Source organism: Salmo salar, chromosome ssa28 (genome assembly GCF_905237065.1).
Source record: "Salmo salar chromosome ssa28, Ssal_v3.1, whole genome shotgun sequence".
Taxonomy (NCBI): Eukaryota; Metazoa; Chordata; class Actinopteri; order Salmoniformes; family Salmonidae; genus Salmo; species Salmo salar.
This window is the reverse complement of record NC_059469.1, coordinates 22,474,199-22,500,433: the sequence shown is the minus strand read 5'-3', so window position 1 is coordinate 22,500,433 and position 26,235 is coordinate 22,474,199. Positions and strand designations below refer to the sequence as shown.

The following is a 26,235-nucleotide window of genomic DNA, read 5'->3' as shown; positions in this document are numbered from 1 at the left end:
ATATATATATATATATATATATATATATATATAGTGTGCGTGTGTGTGTGTGTGTGTGGCAGAGAGAGAGACAGTGAGCTTAGCCTTGCTATTGAGAGAGTCCGCCGTGGGCAGACCTGGCCCTCAAGAGAAGGCAGGCTATGTGCACACTTCCCACAAAATGAGGTGGAAACTGAGCTGCACTTCATAACCTAGCAAATGTATGACCATATTAGAGACCCATATTGCCCTCCGATTACACAGACCCACAAATAATTCGAAAACAAATCCAATTTTCCTAAACTCCCATATCTATTGGGTGAAATACCACAGTGTGCCATCACAGCAGCCAGATTCGTGACCTGATGCCACAAGAAAAGGAAACCAGTGAAGGACAAACACCATTGTAAATACAACTCGTATTTAGACCTTGTGTCAATTCCAGGTAAATACGCGCACAAGAAAGATTGTTCCAAGTACCGCCAGCGTGTGTCGCTTCAACCCAAATAATAAATCAAAGTGATCACAAACAGACTTAAGCCCTGTTTCATGCAGCTTCTATAATCAATATTATGTTGTTCGATCAAAACCGGTTGCCATGTTTCTGGGGTATAACAAAAACAATAATTTAGCTGCTATGATGCGAGTCTACCTGCTCCATTCCCTTGATGTTTTCCTAGGAATTCATGTAACCGGGGCACAGGGGGGCAGATTTGGCCTCATCAAAAATAATTCCAACCTAAGGCCTAATGGTAAAGCATCCCATTTACGTGAATGTAAAGTTTACAAACTCACTAGTCAACTTCTGCAATGACTTGCTGTAAATTGATCACTGTAAAAGTAGCCTATAAATACATCCCCAGCCATAAGAACCCACATGGCAATAGTTTTGTTCCACCCCATGAACTCACAGAAGGTTGCTTGCTCTATTCGGTCTGAGTCTAGGAATGGCGACACATCCAATGAGAAGAAGAACAGAACATTGGGGAGAGAGAGAAACGCGACTGGGGTGTTGGTGGGAGGGATTATTCCTAGTACATCCATCGCTTTTCAAAGTCTACATTTTCAGTTAGGTTAAGCAGTAGATTCAGGCTCACTCATCATAGTCTATCCAAGAGCGCACGGACGGGCACGGGGGCGCACCGCATCCCAACCGTCGCTCTCACCTGATGAGAAGCATCTTAGTTCCCATCCTGAATCCACAAACTGCCAGTTCAGTTGCGCAAACGCTGCGGAGGAGCTTTGGAAATCGAAGTTGAGTTCGTTGGTTTTCTATTCTTTAAACACCTGACTAAGTTTGACCATTTGGAGAAAAATTCGGACATCATTCCAACACCAATCCAGTTGGATTTAAAGTTATGGCACTATCAATGCTGCGCAGCGGTTTGCTTTTTCTGTGTCTGACAACTATCCATACTTGCCATGGTGGCGGACAGGTTTGTAGTCTTCGCACCTCATCATCTGTGTATGTGTGGTAGGCTACATGCGTATTACACGTAGAGATGCGTAATTTTTAAGAATATTTTGTTGGAAAAGTTATTGTTTTTTCCCTCAACAACAACCCATGCTGCAAAAGTTACTATAGGCTACAGTTAATTAGCTTTATGTTACGCTCAGAAAATAAGGCTACATTAACACGTATATAAATATGTCTTGCAGTGTTTTGTTAACTGTACACGTAGTCCTTCATGTTCTTCCTCAGACAAAACAAACCATAACTTGGAATTGCTATCCATCCCTGGTATGTTCCAATGTAAAAGGTTTAGCCATGATTTGAACATGTAGGCTATTATTGGCCATGTCCTCATCACAAATGAGCAAGGACTGTCCTTACAGGATTACACAAATATCCCATTGAGCAAGGGAAATTACCTATTGAAAGTTTATACGAGGGAAGCCATGAGCACGGACTCTTGGACGCCTTTCGGTATCTTTGTCCAGGATTCTAAAACAAGCCATGTATATATGAGTCCACTGTGTGTGTGTGTGTGTGTGTGTGTGTGTGTGTGTGTGCGTGTGTGCAGGGCTCCAGACTGGGACCATTCGCATCAGTGCGAACTCCACATTCTACATGGTCACCTCTCTCAAAAGGCTAAGACCATGATTTGGTCAAACAGTAAAGTTCATTATCCTCATGATTCCTGTAATGACAGTGTCTGTCTGCCCCTCTATCTCTTTCGCTGGGGCCTGCTGCTGTGTGGACTGTTCTGATTGTATGACATAAAAAAAAATCATATTGCGGGAAAACACAGCTATTCAACTGTGTCAGCTCTCAATTTTGAGCTCAACGGCAACTATTTATAACAAGATATGTAAAATGGTTGGCTATAGGCCTATAGAGCGCGAAAAATGGGCATTGGCCATTGGGATTGCAAAGGCCTTAATGGGCGCTAGGCTACAACTGCAACGTTTATGGGGATATTCAACATTTTGTGTTATATTTACATGGCTACTAACAGTGGTTATTATATTTAGAGTCAGCAATCTAGCTAATGTGTTTTGAGTTTCCACTTACTCATGTGGTGAATTATCCCAAAATATACTGTTGACCTATGATATTAGTGCACATAAAGATGCAGGCAAATTCATCTCTATTGAACAAAAACCAACCAGAACATTCTGGAGCCCTATTTTAACAGTAAAATCTAACCACAATAGCATAATTGTCAACCCAAAATGCAAGACAATCACTGAATTAGGTTGCACATAAAAATTATTTGAATAACAACATGAAAGATGATGAAACAACGTGCTTCTTGAATAGCATCTCAGTAGTCTGTTACACGTTTTAATAAAGCACTATGAATTACTTCATAAGATGATACAAATGTTTTCAATTGAGTGACGTTGCAATTTCATATGGGTGTGAACAAATTATGGGCTGGTGCCATCAAGGGAAAATGTTTAGTGTGAGCCCTGGTTTGTGTGTGTGTGTCTGTGTGTGTTGCTAGGATGGATATGAGTCCACTACTGTGTCAGTTAGTGGCATTTCCCTTTACCCTGGGGGAGAGTCGTCAAATAAAATAAAAGAGCACAGTCTTATTGAAGCATACTCTTGGCCAATGCCCCTCTGAGAATTTACCTTTATAAGGGCAGTTCTGCTTAAGTTTAGGAAAGTTATTGCAGTACTCACAGTGGGCATTGATTGTCATTTCAAGTATGTAAGGTATGCCCTCACCTGAGAAATTACACTTTTCTACAGACTTGTTAAATATGATTGAAAAGGATTAGCAAACAGCCATTTATTTCACTGTTCTCTGAGACTTTGGAATGAGCTTATCTGTCAACAGCCTGCTCTCAAATAACTCATGGGCTCATGGCATCCAGGCTATGTGCTGAAGCTGAATACAAAGCTGGTCCATTCAGGGTTTGTTATCCAAGGAGTCTGTAGCTGTGTCCCAAATGGCACCCTATTCCCTATATAGTGCATTACTTTGCATTGACCTCAGTCAAAAGTATTGCACTATATAGGAAATAGGGTGTAATTTGGGATGCAACCTCTGTGTTTCCTGCCATGTAAATATACAGAGGGCCAGGGTTCTGGACAGAGGTCTCACTGACAGACATCTGTCAAACAGCTTTGGTCCAGCTGCTGTATTGTCTGACACTGGAGAAGAAGGAGAAAGTGAAGAATGGAGAGAGGGAGAGAGAGGGAGGTTGTAGAGAGAGAGAGAGAGAGAGGGGTAGAGAGAGAGGGGGGCGGAGACAGAGAGAGGGAGAGAGACAGACAGTGAGAGGTGCATGGTGTGGCGGCCTCTCACATGTTCCTCCAAGTGAGTACCAGGACCAGGGGGAGGAGGGTTTTTGAGGGCTAGTGGAGACAGCTGTGGCTAGAAGCGTATTACTTTAGAAGTAGTGTACGTACATCCAATAACTTTCAGGTGCACTGTTTTGACCCAAAGGTTGTTGTCAGGCTCTTTCTTTCAGGAATCCTGTGTATGACATCTGAATCTTAATAAAAGGATATGATTTCTGAACCTTCCATGACCAGGTGGCAGGCCACAGTCATAATACTAATACAGTAATAACACAATGATATGAATGTTATTATTATTTGATCTCTGAACTCACAACCAGGTCGCTACATTACTATAATGATACTCAGTGGTGTAAAGTACTTAAGGAAGAATATTTTAAAGTACTACTTAAGTCGTTTTTTGGGGTATCTGTACTTTACTTTACTATTTATATTTTTGACCACTTTTACATTTACTCCACTACATTCCCAAAGAAAATATTGTACTTTTTACTCCATACATTTTCCCTGACAACCAAAAGTACTCGTTACATTTTGAATGCTTAGCAGGACAGGAAAATTATTACATTCACACACTTCCCTAATGCCTCTGTTCTGATCTGCCTGGCAATCCGTACATTTAAAAAACAAGAAAATGATGCCATCTGCATTGCTTAATATGAGGAATTTAAAATGATTTATACTTTTACTTTTGATGCTTAAGTATATTTTTTTCAATTACATTTACTTTTGATGCTTAAGTATATTTAAAACCAAATACTTTTAGACTTTTACTCAAGTAGTATTTTACTGGCTGACTTTCACTTTTACTTAAGTAACTTTCTATTAAGATATCTATACTTTTACTCAAGTATGACAGTTGGGTACTTTTTCCACCACTAATAATACTACAATGATATAAATGTTATTGGTCTTGTTGAAAACACCTGCGCAGCTATGAAATTGGATTGGGATTTGTTTTGGCGACGGTTGTTGGAAATGCTAGGGAACACTGGCGGAATGTCAATATTTGTAACCACAGCCATCACAGAACCCACCCACCACCAGACATTTTGAAGTTGGATTTGGGCTGCATCCCAAATGGCAACCTATTCCCTACACTCTTAGAAAAAATTTGCTATCTAGAACCTGAAAGGGTTTTTCGGCTGTCCCCATAGGAGAACCCTTTGAATAACCTATTTTGGTTCCAGGTAGAACCCTTTTGGTTCCAGGTAGAACCCTATTGGGTTCCATGTAGAACACTAGGGTTCTACGTGGAACCCAAAAGAGTTCTACCTGGAACAAAAAAGGGTTATCCTATGGGACAGCCAAATAACCCTTCTGGAACCCTTTTTGCTAAGAGTGTATATAGTGCACTACATTGACCAAGGCCCATAGTGCTCTGGTCAAAAGTAGTGCACTATATAGGGAATAGGGTGCCATTTGGGACGTGACCTTGGAGTTGATCGGGTGATGTCATTAACTACCACAGCTGCGCTTGGCTTGTTAAATCATACCTGCCTCTTCTCATATGTTATGACGATTACACATTTTGTGGATTTTATTGGAAGTTGTGATTTATTGAAGCTTGCTCATTTTAATTGCGTTATAATACTGTCATAGTGCAAATCCCATGGTTTATTTATATGCTTCCCATTAAATGTATATTAAACATGGTTTAATATCTTCAAATACTTGTTGTTTTAACATTTTGTTATGTGTGTGACTAAGAACAAAATAGGTCGTGGCTTGTAAATCTGAAAGCCAACACTCCTTAGTTTCTAATTTCCCAGGTCTGTACTGGTATGTGCTTCATTGTTTTCCAGAACTGCATGGACAAACACCACCAAGAACCATGTTCTTCATGTTGTTTTCATGTTTGACCAGTTATACATGTATTTAACTTTATGATATCTTATGTTAACATCACAGGAGGCTACTGAGGGAAAATTGGCTCATAATAATGGCCGGAACAGAGCAAATGGAATGGCATCAAACACCTGGAAACCATGGAAACCATGTGTTTGATGTATTTGCTACCATTCCACTGGTTCCGCTCCAGTTATTACCACAAGCCCGGCCTCCCCAATTAACATGTAGTGTATGTGTCTCTCTGTCTCCAGAACTGCATGGATAAACACCAGGTGGTTGGTGTTCTCCGTCAGATGGAGAAGTTTCTGAAGGGACAGGAGATGAGGTTCACAGAGGGACTACGCATCATGAAGTCTAAACTGGCAACCCTACAGAACTCTGTCTCCAAGTTGCCTCAGGCTGATCAGTCAGCTGGTGAGTAGACCGAGAGTATAACCATTCTCCACCACTCTGCAGCACCTGAAATCAAGCTCAAGCTCCATGTACAGATCAGCCTAGGGGTTCTTTACGCTATCTTGCTCTCTTTTTCTAGCTGTCTCTCCTCAATATAGCAGCTGATGAATGATTCATCAACAGAGGAGAAAATTTGAGCACGTTGAAGGATAATGGAAGTAGAAATCTTGTCTTTCAATGTACTCCACTTTTCTTCTCTATTTATACACCTTGTTTAGAGAGCCAGGCCCAGGCCTAAAGGTCCCCTAGCCTGGGCCTGGCCTGGCCTACTTCCATTGTCCTTAAGAGTGGCTCTACTGCAGAGACATAACATCCTAACCAGAGGGTAAGGGGAGGAGTGTTAGAGGCTAGGGAGTAGTGTGTGGTCTACCATCATTGGATTTTGGGGAAATTATTGTATTGTTTACCATGTCAGTATTGTTTACCATAATGTGCATTGATAGGATTCACATCCCCCTTCCTGGTTTTGTGGTCACTAAACCAACAAAATAAGGAAACAGTTAGATTTGAAAGTTTAGCTTAAAGTTGAAAGTTTCCCACTGAAACCCAAGCTTCTGCATAGCACTTAAATGACATGTGAACTCTCTTCGACCTGATTTTGACGCTTTAGTAGATAAACCTCAGTATTGGGTCAATGTGGAAATCGTTGGTCTTCTAGTAGTTACCACTGTCCTTTTGGATCAAATGTTTTTCTTCCAGACAACTAGTTAGGCTTATCAGGGATTTCTATCAAACTTAGCCATAGCAACTTCTATTGTATTATTTTCAATTCTATTCTATTCAATTTTTTTCTATTCTATTCCTGTGAAAATGGATGAATAGAGTCATTCATCAACTGCTATATTGAGAGAGATAGAGAAAGAGTAAAAGAGAGAAAGAGAGAGAGAGAGAGAAAGAGAGAGAGAGAGAGAGAATGCTCTCATTTACAGTACACACCGAGCACTCAATAGGAGACTGACAGGAAGTGGAATTGTGTCGTTTGGCACCATTACAGTACACACAGAGCACTCAATAGGAGACTGACAGGAAGTGGAATTGTGTCGTTTAGCACCAGACACCTGGATGATAACTCTGCTCTTATTGGTATAGAACAACCCTCCCCCCTCTCTCTCTCTTTTGCTCAAAAATAAACTAGACACCGTTTAGCCATGTGCTTGCAATTACTTTAAAGATTTCTCTTCTCCTGTTTCTGTTGTTGTATAGTTACAGTGAGGGTACAAAACATTATGAACACCTGCTCTTTCCATGACATAGACTGACCATGTGAAACCAGGTGAAAAACATGATCCCTTATTGATGTCACTTGTTAAATCCACTTCAATCAGTGTAGATGAAGGGGATGAGTCAGGTTAAATAATGATCCTGCTCTTACTGGTAAAGCCTTGAGACAATTGAGACGTGGATTGTGTATGTGTGCCATTCAGAGGGTGAATTGGTAAAACCTAAAAATTAAGTGCCTTTTAACAGGGTACTGGAGTAGGTGCCAGGCACACCGGTTTGTGTCAAGAACTGCAATGCAGCTGGGTTTTTCACACTCAACAGTTTCCTGTGTGTACCATCCAGCCAACTTGACACAACTGTGGGAACCATTGGAGTCTACATGGGCCAGCATGTGTGTGGAACGCTTTCGACACCTTGTAGAGTCCAAGCCCAGACGAAATGAGGATGTTCTGCAACTCAATATTAGGAAGGTGTTCTTAATATTTTGTACACTCAGTGTTTATTCTCCCATTAAATTTGATTTTAAAAAATCCCCTGAATTTTTTAATGCATAAGGGTGGGGTATTTTGGTATTTGGTATTTTATAAGGATAAGCATTAGCTGTAGCAAAAGCAGCAGCTACTCTTCCTGGGGTCCACACAAACCAGGAAACATGACATAATACAGAACATTAAGAGACAAGAACAGCTCAACGACAGAACTACATATTTGTTTTGTTGAGCAATATGAGATGGAACGGATTTCTGTGCAATAATGGCTCTATATAATACTGTACACTTTCTTGAATTTGTTCTGGATTTGGGGACAGTGAAAGACTGTGCTTTCAATCATCTTTGGTAAATAAAAAATATTTGAAGGCATATTTTTGTACAGTCAAATGACGGGAATGTTCTTACTGTGCTTTCAATTAGTTGAAAATTGAAAGCACAGTAAGAACATTCCCTGCGTTTAACTGTACAAAAATATCCCTGAAAGATGAGGTATGTTGGTTATGTATCAAAATGCTGCTTCCTGCCATGCCTGTGTTCTATATCGGATTTAGTCTACAACTTACAGTATTTCCATACAATTTTACTTTGGGAGGTACAATATTATGCAATTGACAGGGTGTGGGGTGTTTATCCCAAAAGCGTAAGCTGTACTGTACTAGAGGTCAAACCTCTTTATTTAGATACAGACTTAGAAAAGAAGCACATACTGATCTAATTACATTAAAACCTTGGCTTTCAATTGTAAGTAGTAGGCTAACTCCAGAACACAGGCATGGCAGGAATCAGCATTTTGAAACATAACCAACATACCTCATCTTTCAGGCATATTTTTGTACAGTTAAAGAAAGGGAACATTTGATCAGTGGGTAATTACAACACCTTGGCTTTCAATTCTGTACATTTGTGGGATTCTTTTCTATTATTGCTGCCATTTTATCCTTTATGCATTTGTAGTAGGCCTAGTTTCTCTCAATAAAATGGTAATTTGTTGAGAACTATTTCAAGTAGCTGTTTTATTTAGCTATAGAACTGGTATTGTTGGTTTCCCCTCGCCTCCAAAATGGCTAGCAGCTGTAATCTGTTGGATGAAATGAGGCATTGTCTCAGTCTTTTCCCATGAAGTGGTCCTAGAGTCCTACAGTACCAACAGTACCCAGTTGACATGTGTATGTCCTAAGGCACTAAATACCACAGGATGCTGGGTGCACGATATGCATACATGTGTGACAATCTTCTCTCTCCTTCTCTCTTCCTCCCCCTCTCCCCTCTACCTCCCTCTGTCCTCCCTCTGTCCTCCCTCTTCTCTCTCTACCTCAGCTCCCTCTATATGCCCCTCCCTGGAAGCCCCTGTCCATGGGACGAAGTTTGGCTCCAAGTATTTCATCAGTCATGAGGTCCATTTCACCTGTTCCCATGGTTACCATCTGGTGGGCCCCGGGACACGTGTGTGTCAAGAGAACGGGAGTTGGAGTGGTGTCAACACTATCTGTAAAGGTACATTACTGTCTGTCTGTCTGTCTGTCCAAATGGGCAATATAATCAAACACACATCACTTTAGGTGGTGCAGGGCTGAGGAAAACTTGAAGAGATGGGACCCGCACACATTGCACCACCATATCTTTATTTGGCAGTAAGTTAGTAACAATGTTCCAATGTGTCTGTCCACTGTCTGTCTGTCCACCTGAAACCAGAGCCCATCTCACACATTACATTGCAGTTTTGCTATTTCCTACACAAACGTTCCTCTTTAAAATGACTTTAGTTTACAGCAGCCAGTCACTGTAAATTGTAAAGGTCACACCACTCCTCTTCTCCTGTTGTTATTTCACTAGTGCTGCTGCCATGGACTCTGTCTTCACTACTCACTGGAATTTACTGCTATTACTGTAAATACCTTCTATCAGCAGTCGAGGGGGCAGAGAGGGGGAGGACAGAGAGGGGAGGAGCGGGCAGAGGGGAGGGGACAGAGAGGGGGGACGGGGGGTGGCAGAGAGGGGAGGAGGGGGCAGAGGGGAGGGGACAGAGAGGGGTACGGGGGGTGGCAGAGAGGGGAGGAGGGGGGCAGAGGGGAGGAGACAGAGAGGGGGACGGGGGGGTGGCAGAGAGGGGACAGAGAAGGGGACAGAGTGGGGGACAGAGAAGGGGACAGAGAGGGGGACAGAGAGGGAGGCAGAGAGGGAGACAGAGAGGGGGACAGAGAGGGGGACAGAGAGGGGGATAGAGAGGGGGACAGAGTGGGGGACAGAGAAGGGGACAGAGAGGGAGACAGAGAGGGGGACAGAGAGGGAAGCAAAGAGGGAGACAGAGAGGGGGACAGAGAGGGGGACAGAGAAGGGGACAGAGATGGGGACAGAGAGGGGATAGAGAGGGGGACAGAGAAGGGGACAGAGAGGGGGACAGAGGAAGGGACAGAGAGGGAGACAGAGGGCAGCAGAGAGGGGGACAGAGGAAGGGACAGAGGAAGGGACAGAGAGGGGGACAGAGAGGGAGACAGAGGGCAGCAGAGAGGGGGACAGAGGAAGGGACAGAGGAAGGGACAGAGAGGGGGACAGAGAGGGAGACAGAGGGCAGCAGAGAGGGGGACAGAGGAAGGGACAGAGGAAGGGACAGAGAGGGGACAGAGGAAGGGATAGAGAGGGGGACAGAGAGGGGGACAGAGGAAGGGACAGAGAGGGCAGCAGAGAGGGAGACAGAGAGGGGGACAGAGAGGGGGACAGAGAAGGGGACAGAGATGGGGACAGAGAGGGGATAGAGAGGGGGACAGAGAAGGGGACAGAGAGGGGGACAGAGGGCAGCAGAGAGGGGGACAGAGGAAGGGACAGAGAGGGAGACAGAGGGCAGCAGAGAGGGGGACAGAGGAAGGGACAGAGGAAGGGACAGAGAGGGGACAGAGGAAGGGATAGAGAGGGGGACAGAGAGGGGGACAGAGAGGGGGACAGAGGAAGGGACAGAGGAAGGGACAGAGGAAGGGATAGAGAGGGGGACAGAGAGGGGGACAGAGGAAGGGACAGAGAGGGCAGCAGAGAGGGCAGCAGAGAGGGAGACAGAGAGGGGGACAGAGAGGGGGACAGAGAAGGGGACAGAGATGGGGACAGAGAGGGGATAGAGAGGGGGACAGAGGAAGGGATAGAGAGGGGGACAGAGAGGGGGACAGAGAGGGGGACAGAGGAAGGGACAGAGAGGGCAGCAGAGAGGGGGAAGGGGTGTTAGTAAAGAGTAAGGAGCGATGGTTACAGGTCAAAATGTTTAACACGTGCTAATGTTATATTAGAGTGCGGTGGTCTATTGAAGCCTTGTTTCCAAAGTATGTGTCTGCACAGTGGCGATCCATCCATACACCTGTTAGTGCTTAGCTTTTACTACTGATATCACTATCACTTTAAACTCCCATCCTGTTCTTCACAATTTGACCTATGAAGATTTTCTGATAAAATTGTGGTCAGAGTGGCTGCAGTGGCTACAAAAATACAGTTGAAACTAAATCTAGGCCGTGTTCTTTGGGGCATGCCATGTAAAATGTTTAGCCACGAAAAATTTGAGTTTTTCATTGGACAATTCCAGGTAGTCCCTCTCTGTTTCAGTCTGTTTTCTTTCATTTGCTACCTAATGAAATGAACCCAGCCCTGCATTAATTATTGGGTTGTGCCAGACAGTGCACCCTCAACTACTCAGAGTTGAGCAAAAAAATAAATAAATTGAGACAGACTGAAGAGTTAACAGACAGACATTCCTGTAAGGAACTGACTGAGCTTGTTTAGTTTGTTAAAAGAACACTACTGGACAGAAATCTGGCGTCTGCGACCCAGACCCTTTGTTGTTCTAGAATCTAGAGTAGTCTGTTCAGACAGAGGGCCCTGAAGACTTGTAAAGATTGATGACAGAGGAAGAGAGAGGGAAAGAGAGAGGAAAAGAGAGATAAAGAGAGATAGAGGAAGAGAATATGAGGAAAGAAAGGGGAAGAGATGGGGGGGATAGAGGGGGGAGATAGACAAGGAGATAGAGAGAAAGACAGAAAAAGAGAGAAGAGAGTGAAAAGGTGCAGAGTGAAAAATACCTGACCTATAAGAGGGAGAGGGATAGATAGAGAGAGAGATAGATAGAGAGAGGGAGAGGGAGAGAGAGAGGGAGAGGGAGAGAGAGAGGGAGGGATAGATAGAGAGAGGGAGAGAGATAGATAGAGAGAGATAGATAGAGGGAGGGAGAGGGAGAGAGATAGAGGGAGATAGAGGGAGAGAGGTAGATGGAGATCGAGGGAGAGAGATAGATAGAGGGAGGGAGAGGGAGAGAGAGAGGGAGAGAGGGAGGGAGAGGGATAGATAGAGAGAGAGGGGGAGATAGAGGGAGAGAGATAGATAGAGGGAGGGAGGGAGAGGGATAGATAGAGGGAGGGAGAGGGATAGATAGAGGGAGGGAGAGGGATAGATAGAGGGAGAGATAGATAGAGAGATAGAGGGAGGGAGAGGGATAGATAGAGGGAGGGAGATAGATAGAGAGAGAGATAGATAGAGAGAGATAGATAGAGGGAGGGAGAGGGAGAGAGATAGAGGGAGATAGAGGGAGAGAGGTAGATGGAGATCGAGGGAGAGAGATAGATAGAGAGAGAGATAGATAGAGAGAGAGATAGATAGAGGGAGGGAGAGGGAGAGATAGAGGGAGGGAGATAGATAGAGAGAGAGATAGATAGAGAGAGATAGAGGGAGGGAGGGAGATAGATAGAGGGAGGGAGGGAGAGGGAGAGAGATAGAGGGAGATAGAGGGAGAGAGGTAGATGGAGATCGAGGGAGAGAGATAGATAGAGGGAGGGAGAGGGAGAGAGAGAGGGAGAGAGGGAGATAGAGGGAGAGGGATAGATAGAGGCAGAGGGATAGATAGAGAGGGAGAGGGATAGATAGAGGGAGAGGGATATTTAGAGGGAGAGAGAGGGAGAGAGATAGATAGAGGGAGGGATAGATAGAGAGAGGGAGAGAGAGGGAGAGATAGAGGGAGAGAGATAGATAGAGGGAGGGAGAGAGAGCGAGAGAGAGGGAGAGAAAGGGAGGGAGAGGGAGAGAGAGAGGGAGAGAGGGAGATAGAGGGAGAGGGATAGATAGAGGCAGAGGGATAGATAGAGAGGGAGAGGGATAGATAGAGGGAGAGGGATATTTAGAGGGAGAGAGAGGGAGAGAGATAGATAGAGGGAGGGATAGATAGAGAGAGGGAGAGAGAGGGAGAGATAGAGGGAGAGAGATAGATAGAGGGAGGGAGAGAGAGCGAGAGAGAGGGAGAGAAAGGGAGAGAGAGAGGGATAGATAGAGGGAGAGAGAGGGAGAGGGATAGATAGAGCGAGAGAAAGGGAGAGGGATAGATAGAGAGGGAATGAGAAATGAGAATAGAAGGAGGGCACAGTCCCTCGGTCTTTAGCTCTGTGGGCTAACTGTATTTTGAACGAGAGTGCTATAGAGGGATAGCTAGAGGGAGAGGGAGAGAGAAAATGAAAGAGGGAAAGAGGTAGGTCTTTGCCTCTGAGGGTTAACTGTATTTTGACTCCTCTCCTAATCCCATGGCATTTATTTGCCTTCCCCGGGGCCACCTGACCACAGGACAGGTACAGATGTACAGACCTATTTCACTCACTGGGATATTCTTAAACTCCTTTCCCACATATTTTACATTTTTTATCCTCTCTCTCTCAATAGTGCTTTTTTAAAGCCAAACTCTAAATTTAGACATCTTATATATGTATAGGACTACCCCCTTTAGAACCCATCCACAGAGATGATATTGTGCAAGTCGGGTCTTTTCCTGGTCGTTTTAAACATCAACATCACTGTCTCCTTTGAGACCTAAGCACACATTGACTGAACTGACTGTACCACTTGGTATGTGTCTCAAATGGCTCCCTATTGCCTATTTAGTGCACTACTTTTGACCAGAGACCTATGTGAATAGGGTGCCATTTGGAATGCACCTTGGAATGTCTCGGCTAGTGCCAATAGCGATGGCCGGACTGGCAGAGATGTGAGCCATCAATAGCATGCTTAACATAGTTGCTGCTATTAGACCATGGGCCGTGGTGCTGTAATGAAATATGTGCGTGCAGCATGGATGAACTTAACCTCTGCCTTCTGGAACCCCTGGACAAAGAGACTGAAGAGAGGAACAGCATGGATGAACTTAACCTCTGCCTCCTGCAACCCCTGGACAAAGAGACTGAAGAGAGGAACAGCATGGATGAACTTAACCTCTGCCTCCTGCAACCCCTGGACAAAGAGACTGAAGAGAGGAACAGCATGGATGAACTTAACCTCTGCCTCCTGCAACCCCTGGACAAAGAGACTGAAGAGAGGAACAGGATGAACTTAACCTCTGCCTTCTGGAACCCCTGGACAAAGAGACTTAAGAGAGGAACAGAAAAAAGAGAAGGGGCTAGTAATCTTACAGTAGCCCTGCTGCCAATCCTGGACTGCATCCCAAATTACATCATATTATCTGTGTTGTGCACTACTTATGGGCCCTGGTCAAAATTGCACTACATAGAGAATATAATGCCATTTGTGACGTAGTCGTTATTATGGGAGAATAGCAGCAGCATGGAGAGGGGAAGGGGAATAGGGGAATGCGCCCACCTCCGGAATGCAGTCTAGTACAGGTGTTTTTTGTGTCCTCCGAGACATTTAATGCCACTTTAACGAGGGGTTCATTCAGTGAGGGCTCTGAGCTCCAGCCACAATGAAGAATGGTCCTTTTCTTCTGTTCCACTTATCTGTTTATGTGAGGCTTGGTACCCCTTTAGTTGGCCAGCCGGCGGGCTCATGGAATGGGCTGCCTTCTCCCTTTCAGCCTGGCTTTCAGGGGCTGCTCCAGCTCAAACAAGGTCACCCTGAATGGGATGTGTGTGTGTTATTCCTCCCCCTAGCAGAAGAAAAATCTAATCAAAGTTTATGTTCGAGGTACACAGTTTAGAAGATGTTAAAGCAGGTGCAGCGAAACGCTTATGTTACTAGCTCTTAACAATGCAGTAAAATATCAAACAAGTAAACACACACAAAAAGAAAGAAATCAAGAGTATGTTACAGTCCCTTATGTCTCTGGAAGGAGATCCTCGCCCTGAGCGCATCTACTTTATTGTCCAGGAACTGAATGTTGATGGTTTGCTCGCCGCCTGAGTCTGACTAGAACCCCACTTCTGTTCCCTCTTCTCCGGCATCAACCTTTTGGTGTAGCACCTGGGATGAATGGGGCTGCCTCTGAAAGTTCGAACAAAGGATCCACAAAAATGTGTCAGACCCCCAGTACTCCTGCTCCAGGCAGTCCACCAATTCAGAGAGAGGTGATGGTGGATACAGGGAGGGGGGATGAGGGTAGAGTAGGGTGTGTGTGTGTGTGTGTGTGTGTGTGTGTGTGTGTGTGTGTGTGTGTGTGTGTGTGTGTGTGTGTGTGTGTGTGTGTGTGTGTGTGTGTGTGTGTGTGTGTGTTATTCTTAATCCCGTGATAGAGCCACTACTCTCAAGAGACAGACGGCTTTCTTCTAATTTCCAATGATAACATTGTCCACTGCAGCCAAATGAAGAAGCATTTTTGTTGTTATGGATTAAGATCCACGTTTGAAGAATAACCTTTTCTCCATGTTTATAAGTACAAAATCAGTACAAACCTCTTCTAGGGAGTTTTTCACTTGTTATAAGCAGTTACATAAACACACAGACTCTTGGAGTCAGTGGAAGGCATGTGCCTCCTAACATTACAATTCTACAAGAATTAAAACCGTTATAAAACCATTAAAACCATAATGCTAATAAAACCATGCCAACGGTCTCTGGAGAACTTTGTTCATCATGCTCATTTGCCAACAACCCCCAACTCACCATCCATCCATACCCCATCTATGCAAGTCCATTTAGCTCAAACAACACCACTTCTTTATACAGTATGAATCAGGACTGAAACATTTCATCTCTCATTTCAAGCACTTTGAACGGTGAGGCTGGAGACTTGAAGGGGAGTATTGACGGGGAAGCAAATGAATTGTCCTCTGTCTGTAAATGATGCTACCAGGTTAGTCTGGTCTAAATCTACTGTATTAGGTATCATTCATCCCCTGGACAGAGAGCAGACCTACAGCCCCTAGATGGGACTAAGACAAGTATAGAGCTAACAGTATGCTCATTCATGTGTGAGACATGATGTATGTATTTAGAACAGTGTCAACCACAGAATTAAATAGAACACTAGAATTGACATTGTCTTTCCAGGCAATGTGACTACAGGGCAGCCATCTTGGTCAGGGAAATCTTTCATTCTTTCACCTCTCCCTTATGTCCATAGATGTGAGTGAGTGCTCCAGCAACCCATGCCAGAACGGAGGGACTTGTGTAGAGGGAGTCAACCAATACAAGTGCACCTGTCCACAGAGCTGGAGTGGATCCAACTGTCAGCACCAGACACAGACGGGTCAGCAGTACCAGACTTCATACACCTAAGACCCTACCATAGGACATAGGACCTAGAGAATTGCATGACATTGCTATTTGTTACTATCTCACATATGATGTTCTGTTGTACATACTGTATTTGTGGATATCTGCATTGTTGTATGTGTTGTGTTATGTCGGTGTATGTGTTGTCCAGTCCTTGATACGTGTATGTCCTTGTCTTTGTTGTTTGTCCATGTATTGTCATGTACGTCTGCATGGTTGGGTTGTGGTTGTGCTGTGGTTGTATTTGTGCCTGTGCTTTTTGTGCGTGGTTGTGGTTGCGTTGTCCAGTGGTGCACAGGCCCTCTCCGGGCCGCCGGGCGAAGTTTAAGCTCCTCCCTCTCCCTCTCTCGCGTTCAGCGCCACCTGAGTGGAGCGTCATGAACGACCCTGCGTTTAGCCGACGACCCCGCTGTGCCAAGGTGGACAGAGCCCAACACTGTAGCTGCGACGCTGGCTTTCACATGAGTGGCACGTCGGACAACAGCATCTGCCAGGGTGAGACAGTCAGACAGTGATCTAGCCTGGTTAGTTTGGTTATGTTAGCCTGGTTAGTTTGGTTCAATCTGGTTTAATGAGGCTATGCCAAAGTGGACAGAGCCCAACGCTGTGATCTTGTGTTTCATATGAATGGCACCTCGGACAACTCCATCTGCCAGGGAAAGACTGGCCTTTTCCAGAAACAACCCCTAGCATCTAGCCCCTACCCACTAAACACTAGTTAGGACCTGAGAGGATTGGATAGTTATAAGCAATATGGTGGCGATATCTCCACCTTCCTATTTGAAAGATAACAAATACTGTTTGAACCCAGGTCTGCTGCTTGACATGGCTGCAATGTCCATAGTTTATGTGTCTAGACCCTGGAGCACCCATTTCCATCTCTTGTGCTGTTGCAGAGATGTCATGTTATTGGTCCCTAACTCTTAATTAGGCATTAAACAACTCTCTCCTTACCCCATCCCAGACAGCCAGACAGAACAGATGAGAGATTGGACAGAGGGCCTCTTGCCCTTTAGCTCAAATCCTTCTACCTACTGTATCCCTCTCTATCCTTCCACCTATTCCTCTCTTTCTATCCTTCTATCCTCTATTCCTGTCTCGATCCTTGTAAATATATGACTCTAGGGAAGGGATCATCAACTGCTTTCAGCCTCGGGCCATTTTTTTCTTGAGCGGATGGTCGGGGGGCTGGAACATAATTACAAATAATTTGTAGACTGATATACAATATTTGACTAAAACAATAATTTCAAACCTTGCTTACATTTTTTTAAATCACGTATCTCTATTATATTTGGGAATACTTGGGAACAGATATCCAAAATTAAAATCACTTGGAGCTGATTTTCTGGTGTTTTACAATATTTTATGTCTAACCATGAAAATAAATACATTTTGTTTTTTTTGCTCAGAAAACTTCAGGGGTCAAATAAAACCACTCTTCCCCCTCCTCTCTCTCTCCGCCCAGATGTGAACGAGTGTGAGGTGTACCGGCTGGACCAGGGGGGCAAGCTGTGTGTGTATGAGTGTGTCAACGTCCCAGGCTCCTACCAATGCTCCTGCCCCAGAGGCTACAAGCTGCTGCCTGATGGAAGGAGCTGTGAGGGTGAGTGACAGGAGGGTAGGAGAGTGGGAGGATAGGAGGGGATGGAGGGGGGAAGGGAGGGTAGGAGGGGATGGTGGGATGCGGGCAGAAGAGAGGGTAGAAGGGAATGGAGGGATGGAGGGTGGAAGGGGGGCAGGAGAGGATGGAGGGTAGGAGGGGATGGAGGGCGGTAGGGAGGGTAGGAGGGAATGGAGGGCTGTAGGGAGGGTAGAAGGTAAAGTAAATAAAAAGTAAATAAAAACAATATGGGGATGAGGTAGGTAGATTGGGTGGGCTATTTACAGATGGACTATGTACAGCTGCAGCGATCAGTTAGCTGCTCAGATAGCTGATGTTTAAAGTTAGTGAGGGAAATGTAAGTCTCCAGCTTCAGTGATTTTTGCAATTCGTTCCAGTCACTAGCAGCAGAGAACTGGAAGGAAAGGCGGCCAAAGGAGGTGTTGGCTTTGGGGATGACCAGTGAGATATACCTGCTGGAGCGCGTGCTACGGTGGGTGTTGTTATCATGACCAGTGAGCTGAGATAAGGCGGAGCTTTACCTAGCATAGACTTATAGATGACCTGGAGCCAGTGGGTCTGGCGACGAATATGTAGCGAGGGCCAGCCGACGAGAGCATGCAGGTCGCAGTGGTGGGTGGTATAAGGCGTTTTGTTAACAAAACGCATGGCACTGTGATAGATTGCATCCAATTTGCTGAGTAGAGTATTGGAAGCTATTTTGTAGCTGACATCGCCGAAGTCGAGGATTGGTAGGATAGTCAGTTTTACTAGGGTAAGTTTGGCGGCGTGAGTGAAGGAGGCTTTGTTGCGAAATAGGAAGCCGATTGTAGATTTGATTTTGGATTGGAGATGTTTGATATGAGTCTGGAAGGAGAGTTTACAGTCTAGCCAGACACTTAGGTAGTTGTAGTTGTCCACGTATTCTAGGTCAGAACCGTCCAGAGTAGTGATGCTAGTCGGGCGGGTGCGGGCAGCGAACGGTTGAAAAACATGCATTTGGTTTTGCTAGTGTTTAAGAGCAGTTGGAGGCCACAGAAGGAGTGTTGTATGGCATTGAAGCTCGTTTGGAGGTTAGTTAACACAGTGTCCAAAGAAGGGCCAGATGTATACAGAATGGTGTCGTCTGCGTAGAGGTGGATCAGGGAATCACCCGCAGCAAGAGCGACATCGTTGATATATACAGAGAAAAGAGTCTTCCTGAGAATTGAACCCTGTGGTACCCCCATAGAGACTGCCAGAGGTCCGGACAACAGGCCCTCTGATTTTACACACTGAACTCTGTCTGCCAAGTAATTGGTGAACCAGGCGAGGTAGTCCTTTGAGAAACCAAGGCTATTGAGTCTGCCGATAAGAATACGGTGATTGACAGAGTCGAAAGCCTTGGCCAGGTCGATGAAGACGGCTGCACAGTACTGTCTTTTATCAATGGCGGTTATGATATCGTTTAGTACCTTGAGCGTGGCTGAGGTGCACCCGTGACCAGCTCGGAAACCAGATTGCACAGCGGAGAAGGTACGGTGGGATTCGAAATGGTCAGTGATCTGTTTGTTAACTTGGCTTTCAAAGACTTTAGAAAGGCAGGGCAGGATGGATAAAGGTCTGTAACAGTTTGGGTCTAGTGTGTGATGAGAGCTGCGCGAGTTTGTTATCTGTGCCAGCCAATTGCAACTCAATAAAACATATAGCTTATATTCAACCGAAACTGGTTCAGGCTGCCAGCCTCAAGTGCGCCTGCTGCTGAGGAGAGAGAGCGAGCGAGTGAAAGGAGCCTTGGCCTAGGCTACTGTTGATTGCGAAGATGGAGTCCTTTTTCATTGAATAAAATGTTCAGTATAGTGAAAAGAAGCTGAAAAGGGGAAAGTCCTCGGGGACAAGTTTGAATTTTGTAGTGGACGAAGATGAGAAAAACGTTGGCGTGGCTGTATGCAACTCGCTATTCAGGTTTGATGCAATTTTCTACCTTTCATTTATTTATAAAACAAAAGACTACTATCGAAATACAGCTAATTGTTTTTTGTATAGGCAGTTTGTTATAGGCAGTTTTTAAGGACAAATAACTGTGGATCATTTGGCCAATATCGCTTGTTTATTGATGGCGCTGGCAGCGCCGAGTTGGAGGTGTCTTTCTCTCTCTCTTTTTCTCAGGATTTGAATGGGTCAGTTGAATCCCAAACAGCACGGGTCTGTTTTCCACTGTGCTTTTCTGAATGGGTGTGACTGTACTTGGTTTAGTTCAGAACTGGTCTCCATTTAATATATATATATATATATATATATCGGGTCGGGTGGGAAAGCCACGGATCCAGCTTTTTGGACCGGTGAAGACTTCTAGTAGGAGGGGATGGAGGACAATGGCCCATTCATTTCCATGGGTTTCTGGCTGTGGCGCTATGCATGGAGCTGCAGAGCTGGGCTTATAACTACAAAGCTACAAGCAGGGAGGGCCAGACTGGGGCTGGGGCTGAAAACGTTAGCTGTCAAATCCTTGTGTCCTTGCTTCCTTGTGCTTTGAGAGGAATTGAGTAAACAACGATGGAGTATAAGCAAGGATTTGATGGCTGTGTCTTTCATACCATCTATAGCCTTTTGGATCACATACCTTTTGGGGAAAAAAACAGAAAAACATATTGGTCAGGCACTCAAATCTCTAGGTGCATAATACCAAACAGTCATTGCATAGTCCTAACAGGGTGGAAATTTGGAGCCTAAATTAGCCATATTTCTGTGGGTGATTGAGATTAAAGGAAAAATCCACCCAAAACCACTCATTCCTATAATTTACAATATTTTTTGTCAACAAATGTTTCATTTTGTCGTTATAGTAAAGTTGGTAGCAAGTGGCGAGTGACGCAGCGATCTAAGGCACTGCATCTCAGCGCTAGAGGTGACACTACAGACCCTGGTTCGATTCCAGGCTGTATCACAACCGGCTGTGATTGGGAGTCCCATAGGGCAGAGCACAGTTGGCCCGGCGTCGTCCGGGTTTGGCTGGGATAGGCCGTCATTATAAATACGAATTTGTTCTTAACTGACATGCCTGGTTAAATAAAATGTGAAAATTGTTGTCGAAATCTATTGCAGCTCAAGTCGACTACAAAACCCACAATGCAATGCGCTCTCTATGGGCTGACTGGCTAGCAACCGTAGCTACACACAATAATACCAAAGTCAATATCAGCACGTGAAGTAGCTAGATAGCTGTAAAATCGCCTAAACAAACTGCACTATCAATTTAGGAGTCTACAAGCTCACCATGTTCACCCAGCAGATCGATGTTCCTCACCCTGGACTGAAGAAGCAGACCCTCTGTTAAATTACACCTTTCTCAAGGTAGGAATATCGCTAAAAAGATGATCAATGGCTCATTTGAGAGAAGACAACCTCCTACGTTATGACATTGGCCAGTACTGACATTTATGATATACGGTTTTGCGATCTAAATGTCGTATTCCTAACTTCTAGAGTAGTGAGAATGGCTTTATCGCAATGCTTGAACAGCAATAGCTCAGATACACATTGAAACATGAAATGACCCAGGTAATCGATAGAACATCGCGCAGAGATACACAAAAGCAATATAACATTCAAAATGGCAGAATCTTTACTTTAAGCTAGCATAATGGTAAGCGCTTGAAGATGATTTTAACTTCTAAATGTATTTTTACATGTTGAAATGTGACATATTTTCTCTATAATTTACGCTAACAGGCTGGAAATGTATGAGTGAGACAAACAGACTAGCATCATGAAAAATAGATAAAACCGATTGTTTAGTTTTGTTTAGCTTTGCCCCATTGATATTCCAACCCAAAAATGATGGCAATTTGTGAACGTGACGTCATCGTGGGAAGGGTCTGTCTTCTAAATGATAATTACTACAAACTAACAGGGTGGGAAGTGATATCAGGGTCACACAGAAAATGTTAAATACAATAATAAAAAATACAATAATGAAAAAAACGTTTTCATGAGAGAGATTTTAACTGAGACTATAAAATAATGAAGAAAGATTTGAAATATATTTAAATATTTTATGGCTGTATTTCTCGTAGAAGTTGATTAATAACACCCAGGGTCATGGGAACATGGTAAAACACCTACATCCACTGAAAAAAGTGTTCAAAATGCATAAAATTCCTTTTCCAAGATCCATATTTTTCTGTTTTTAAGGTAAAGGACACGCGACCTTATATTTAAAGCCTTTTGGAATATACATTTTACACAATATTTCCTGGGAACAGAAAAGGCAGCGCATTGTAGGAATGACCCAGCTAGACACAGCCTGGGTCCTGGCTCTGTATAATGGGGCTGGTGGGGTTGTGGGGCTTTGCAGTACATTAATAAAGGTGAAATGAGGGAATGGAGGGGGGTGACAGACGGATAAAGAGAAAAAGGGAAGGATGAATAAACAAACATCATGGTTTAGCTATGGAGGTCTAATAAAGGTGGAATGAGAGAATGGAGGAGAGAGGCGAGGGAATGGAGGGATGAAGAGAAGGGATAAACAAACATTTTCATGGTTGGTTTAGCTTCGGAGGTCTTTGGAAAGGAAGGGCGATGGTGGTGGAGGGAGGTATTGCTCTGCAGTGTGTTAGCTTAGCTATGGATGGAGGCCCTTTGAAAGGAAGAGAGGAGGGAGGGAGAGAGCAAAAGAGAAAGAGGAGGCTGGTGGCTGTATGTATTTCTGTGGATGTGTCCAGTGCCCAGTCTTTGGCCTGACCATAGTCTCTTCTCCCCAGTCCAGTTTCATCAACTCTCCTGTAGCTTATGAAGCGTTACCTTCACTGCTGGCCAGTGGAAGAGCAGATGACCTCACTACTTCCCAGCAGAACAGACCATAAGGAATGTCTTGATCCAGGATGTGAGACGAGTCATTTTGGGGAGACTAAACTTAACAACCAAATAAACAGTCAGTCCCACAGTCCTCTAGTCTAGCCCTCCTGCCCGCCAGCCCAGACGACACTAAACACGAAGCAGGGAGCCTGTCGGGCGCGTCAGAGGCTGGACGTCTCAATCTTTATTTCTCTGTTTAATTTATTCTCTCGTTCTCCCTTTCTTCCTCTCTGTCCCAACCCCCCTCTCTCTTTCTCTCTCTCTCTCTCTCTCTCAACCTCCCCTTGCTCTCTTCTTCCTCTCTCTTGCCCTCTCTTACTCTCTCCTTCCCCTCTTTCTCTCTTCCCACTCTCATCTCTCGCCCTCTCTTTCATCCCCTTCTCATGTTGTCCTCCAGATGTGGATGAGTGTCTGACCCAGCAGCAAAACTGCAGTAGAGGAACAACATGTATCAACACAGGAGGAGGGTTCCAGTGTGTGAGCCCGGAGTGTCCCCGATCACACGGCAACATCAGCTACGTCAAGACGTCTCCCTTGTAAGTAGATACAGATAGACACACCCTGGTGTTTGTGTGTGTATTATTCCTCCCCCAGCAGTAGAATAATTGGTCAGAGCCCCAGTATTCCTACTGTAGGCATTCCACCAATTCAGAGGGAGGTGGCGGTGGATACAGCCTGTGTGTGTGTGTGTGTGTGTGTGTGTGTGTGTGTGTGTGTGTGTGTGTGTGTGTGTGTGTGTGTGTGTGTGTGTGTGTGTGTGTGTGTGTGTGTGTGTGTGTGTGTGTGTGTGTTATTCTTAATCCCGGGATAGATCCACTACTCTCAAGAGACAGACGGCTTTCTTCTAATTTCCAATGATAATATTGTCCACTCTGCAGCTAATTAAAGGAGCGTTTTAGTTTTGAAAAGTATTAAGTTTCCAATCTTGAGGGATAGCCAGATATACAGTGTATCTTCTGCATACTTATTCAATTGTTATGTTTTAGGGAAACAAACACAGTCACTGGAAGGAGTGTGTCTCATAGGAATGCTCTTAAAACCAGACCAGTACGACTTAAACAAAGTATGGTAGTAAAGAAATCTCAAAACAATACACTTTCTTCATACAAAATGAATCATGACTGAAACATTGTGTCTCTTATTTCAAACACTTTGACCAGGGATGCTTGACCGAGTACTAACGGGGAAAGGAATGAATTGTTCTCTGTTTGTAAATGATGGTACCAGATTGTGTGCGTTTGATTCTGTGTGCTGTGTACACATGTGTATGTTCATGTCACCTAGAGCCTATCGCTCTCAAAATGATATCAACATCTCTCTTCTCCCCCACAGTCAGTGTGAGAGGAACCCCTGCCCTATGGAGAGTCGTTCCTGTCACCTGGCTCCTAAGACGGTCTCCTTCCACTACCTCTCCCTCCCCTCCAACCTACAGACCCCAGCTACCCTCTTCCGCATGGCGACCGCCGCCGCCCCTGGCCGCCCTGGACCCGACAGCCTGCGATTCGGCATCGTCGGGGGCAACAGCCGCGGGATGTTTGTGATGCAAAGGTCGGACCGCCAGACGGGTGAACTGATCCTGGTTCAGGGGTTACGAGGACCGCAGGATATCAGCGTTGATGTGGATATGTCCGAGTATAGTGAGCGCACCTTCCAGGCTAAGCATGTGGCGAAGGTGCATGTTCTTGTGTCGGCGTATGACTTCTGAGGAGGATGGACAGACAGAGGACAGAGGAGCGAGTGAGAGGGACAGAAGGAAGGAGGAGAAAAAGAAGAGCAATGGACAGAGGGATGGAGGGAGAAACGAGTGAGAAGGACAGAGGGAGAAGTTAAAAGAAAATGAGAGGGACAGACAGAATTGTTTGGACTGCCATTGACTATAAAGTATATTAGTGAGGATGTAACTGAAATGAATGAATGGTTGATTGAGTGAGTTAATGAATGTGAGTGAGTAAACATTTGTGAAACAAAGTGGTAATGGAATGGTAATATTCTTTTTCTTTCATTCGCTCAGGAGTTGGGCCCTGGGGTTGCCATAGTGACCGGAGGTGGCGGTCATGTATGTGCAATGCCATTGGCTAGATCTGTTTCAAGGCCCACTCCTTCATTTACTCCACTTAGTTTTTATTTAAAGCTGATGATCAAAAACGGCTGTAAATATCACAGAGTAGTCCTTTAAGAGACATGAACCCATATCTGCGTCCAAAGTGGCACCCTATTTCCTATTAAGTGCACAACTTATTTGTGCACTATGTAGGGAATGGGGTGCCATTTGGGATGCACACCCTGTATAACATGGCTCTGATTTATCTGAATATTTTGTTGCTGTTGTTTATTGTTACATACTCAGTGATACAATGCATTGTGCTTTTACAATTTTTATAATTTACACCGATTTCTTTTTTTTACTGGCTTGCTTCGTGATTATAGGACCTAAACACTTAGAACAATTAAGAGTGTTTTTCTATTAATTCTTTTTTTTTTTTTTTACAATAGAAACATTAATATTGTACTTGGACATATTTCCACTATGCTCAAATTCAGTATGTAATTAAGATATGATGTAAGTATTACATGGTAACTACAGTGATTTGGAAGCCTTGCCAATGCAGTGTACAATATATCAGCCATCTAATGTTTTAATAAGTCATTATTATTGCACATAACTATTTCTCCATACATGAAATAAAGACAGTCCTACACTACTAGTTTGTTCTGATTTGCAGCCCATGTCCCTATCCCAAAATACAGCATACAGTGAGGAAAGTGAATAGCCCATGTCCTTATCCCAAAATACAGCATACAGTGAGGAAGAACAAGTGATCAGCCCATGTCCCTATCCCAAAATACAGCATACAGTGAGGAAGAACAAGTGATCAGCCCATGTCCCTATCCCAAAATACAGCATACAGTGAGGAAGAACAAGTGATCAGCCCATGTCCCTATCCCAAAATACAGCATATAGTGAGGAAAGTGATCAGTAATATGATCAGCAATGTTTAGGTTTAAAATAGAATTGATCAGATAGAGAAAGAATATGTTTACCAGGAAAGAACATTGGCAGTACAGACCAGAATGCAGGTCAAAGCCTGTACATACTGGACTGTTGATTAGTATTAGAACCAAAGGAATGTCAGGTCAGAGCTTTCATTTTGACTGGAGTAATAGCCATCAGGAAATGAAAGATATACCTCAATGTGTTTTTCAATTATATATTTGTCTGAGAGGGGGGGCGTAATGTTCACCACATGTCCTTTCTCTCTCGTCTTTCTTACTCTGTCTTTCGCCACTCCTCCACTCCCATCTCCGCCCGTCCCAGGGATTAAATTGCAATAAAGAAAATCAAAAGAACCGCAAGCTTCCAGGGTGGAGGGATGGAAGGGTGGGGGAGAGAGAAAAGAGATAAACATGCCATATTCATATACGCACTACACCCCTGACTCAAAATGACAATGCTCTTTAATGGCCAACTCAAGACTTCCTTTTATAATTATTAGTAACATGCCTCCTGCTCTCAGCTTGCTGTCCTCGTTTGAAGCTGTTTGCTTGGGCTGTTTGATGATGCACACATGTTTTGTAAAAGTTCAGAG

At 44.4% G+C, this 26,235-nt stretch overlaps 1 protein-coding gene across 2 annotated transcripts; it reads left to right on the top strand.

Annotated features, from left to right (window-relative positions):
* Positions 1–915: 915 nt before the first annotated feature.
* On the top strand, positions 916–25,350 carry fbln7 (fibulin 7). 2 transcript variants are annotated; one of them, XM_014180002.2, is made up of 8 exons: positions 916–1,415; positions 5,839–6,001; positions 9,070–9,246; positions 16,058–16,183; positions 16,498–16,704; positions 17,678–17,815; positions 23,046–23,184; positions 23,981–25,350. In XM_014180002.2, exons 1-8 carry the CDS (start codon positions 1,338–1,340, stop codon positions 24,351–24,353), a joined length of 1,401 nt encoding a protein of 466 aa, XP_014035477.2. In that variant the 5' UTR covers positions 916–1,337; the 3' UTR covers positions 24,354–25,350. The 2 variants fall into 2 exon arrangements, with proteins under 2 accessions (XP_014035477.2, XP_014035478.2); XM_014180003.2 differs by having other exon boundaries at positions 919–1,415; positions 16,567–16,704.
* Positions 25,351–26,235: the final 885 nt, after the last annotated feature.

Excerpts from the sequence above, each read along its gene's own strand:
- fbln7 (XM_014180002.2), top strand. The coding sequence starts at position 1,338 with ATGGCACTATCAATGCTGCGCAGCGGTTTGCTTTTTCTGTGTCTGACA. Across the intron at positions 1,416-5,838 it reads CTTGCCATGGTGGCGGACAG|AACTGCATGGATAAACACCA; the intron begins GTTTGTAGTCTT and ends CTCTGTCTCCAG. Across the intron at positions 16,184-16,497 it reads TCAGCACCAGACACAGACGG|TGGTGCACAGGCCCTCTCCG; the intron begins GTCAGCAGTACC and ends TGCGTTGTCCAG.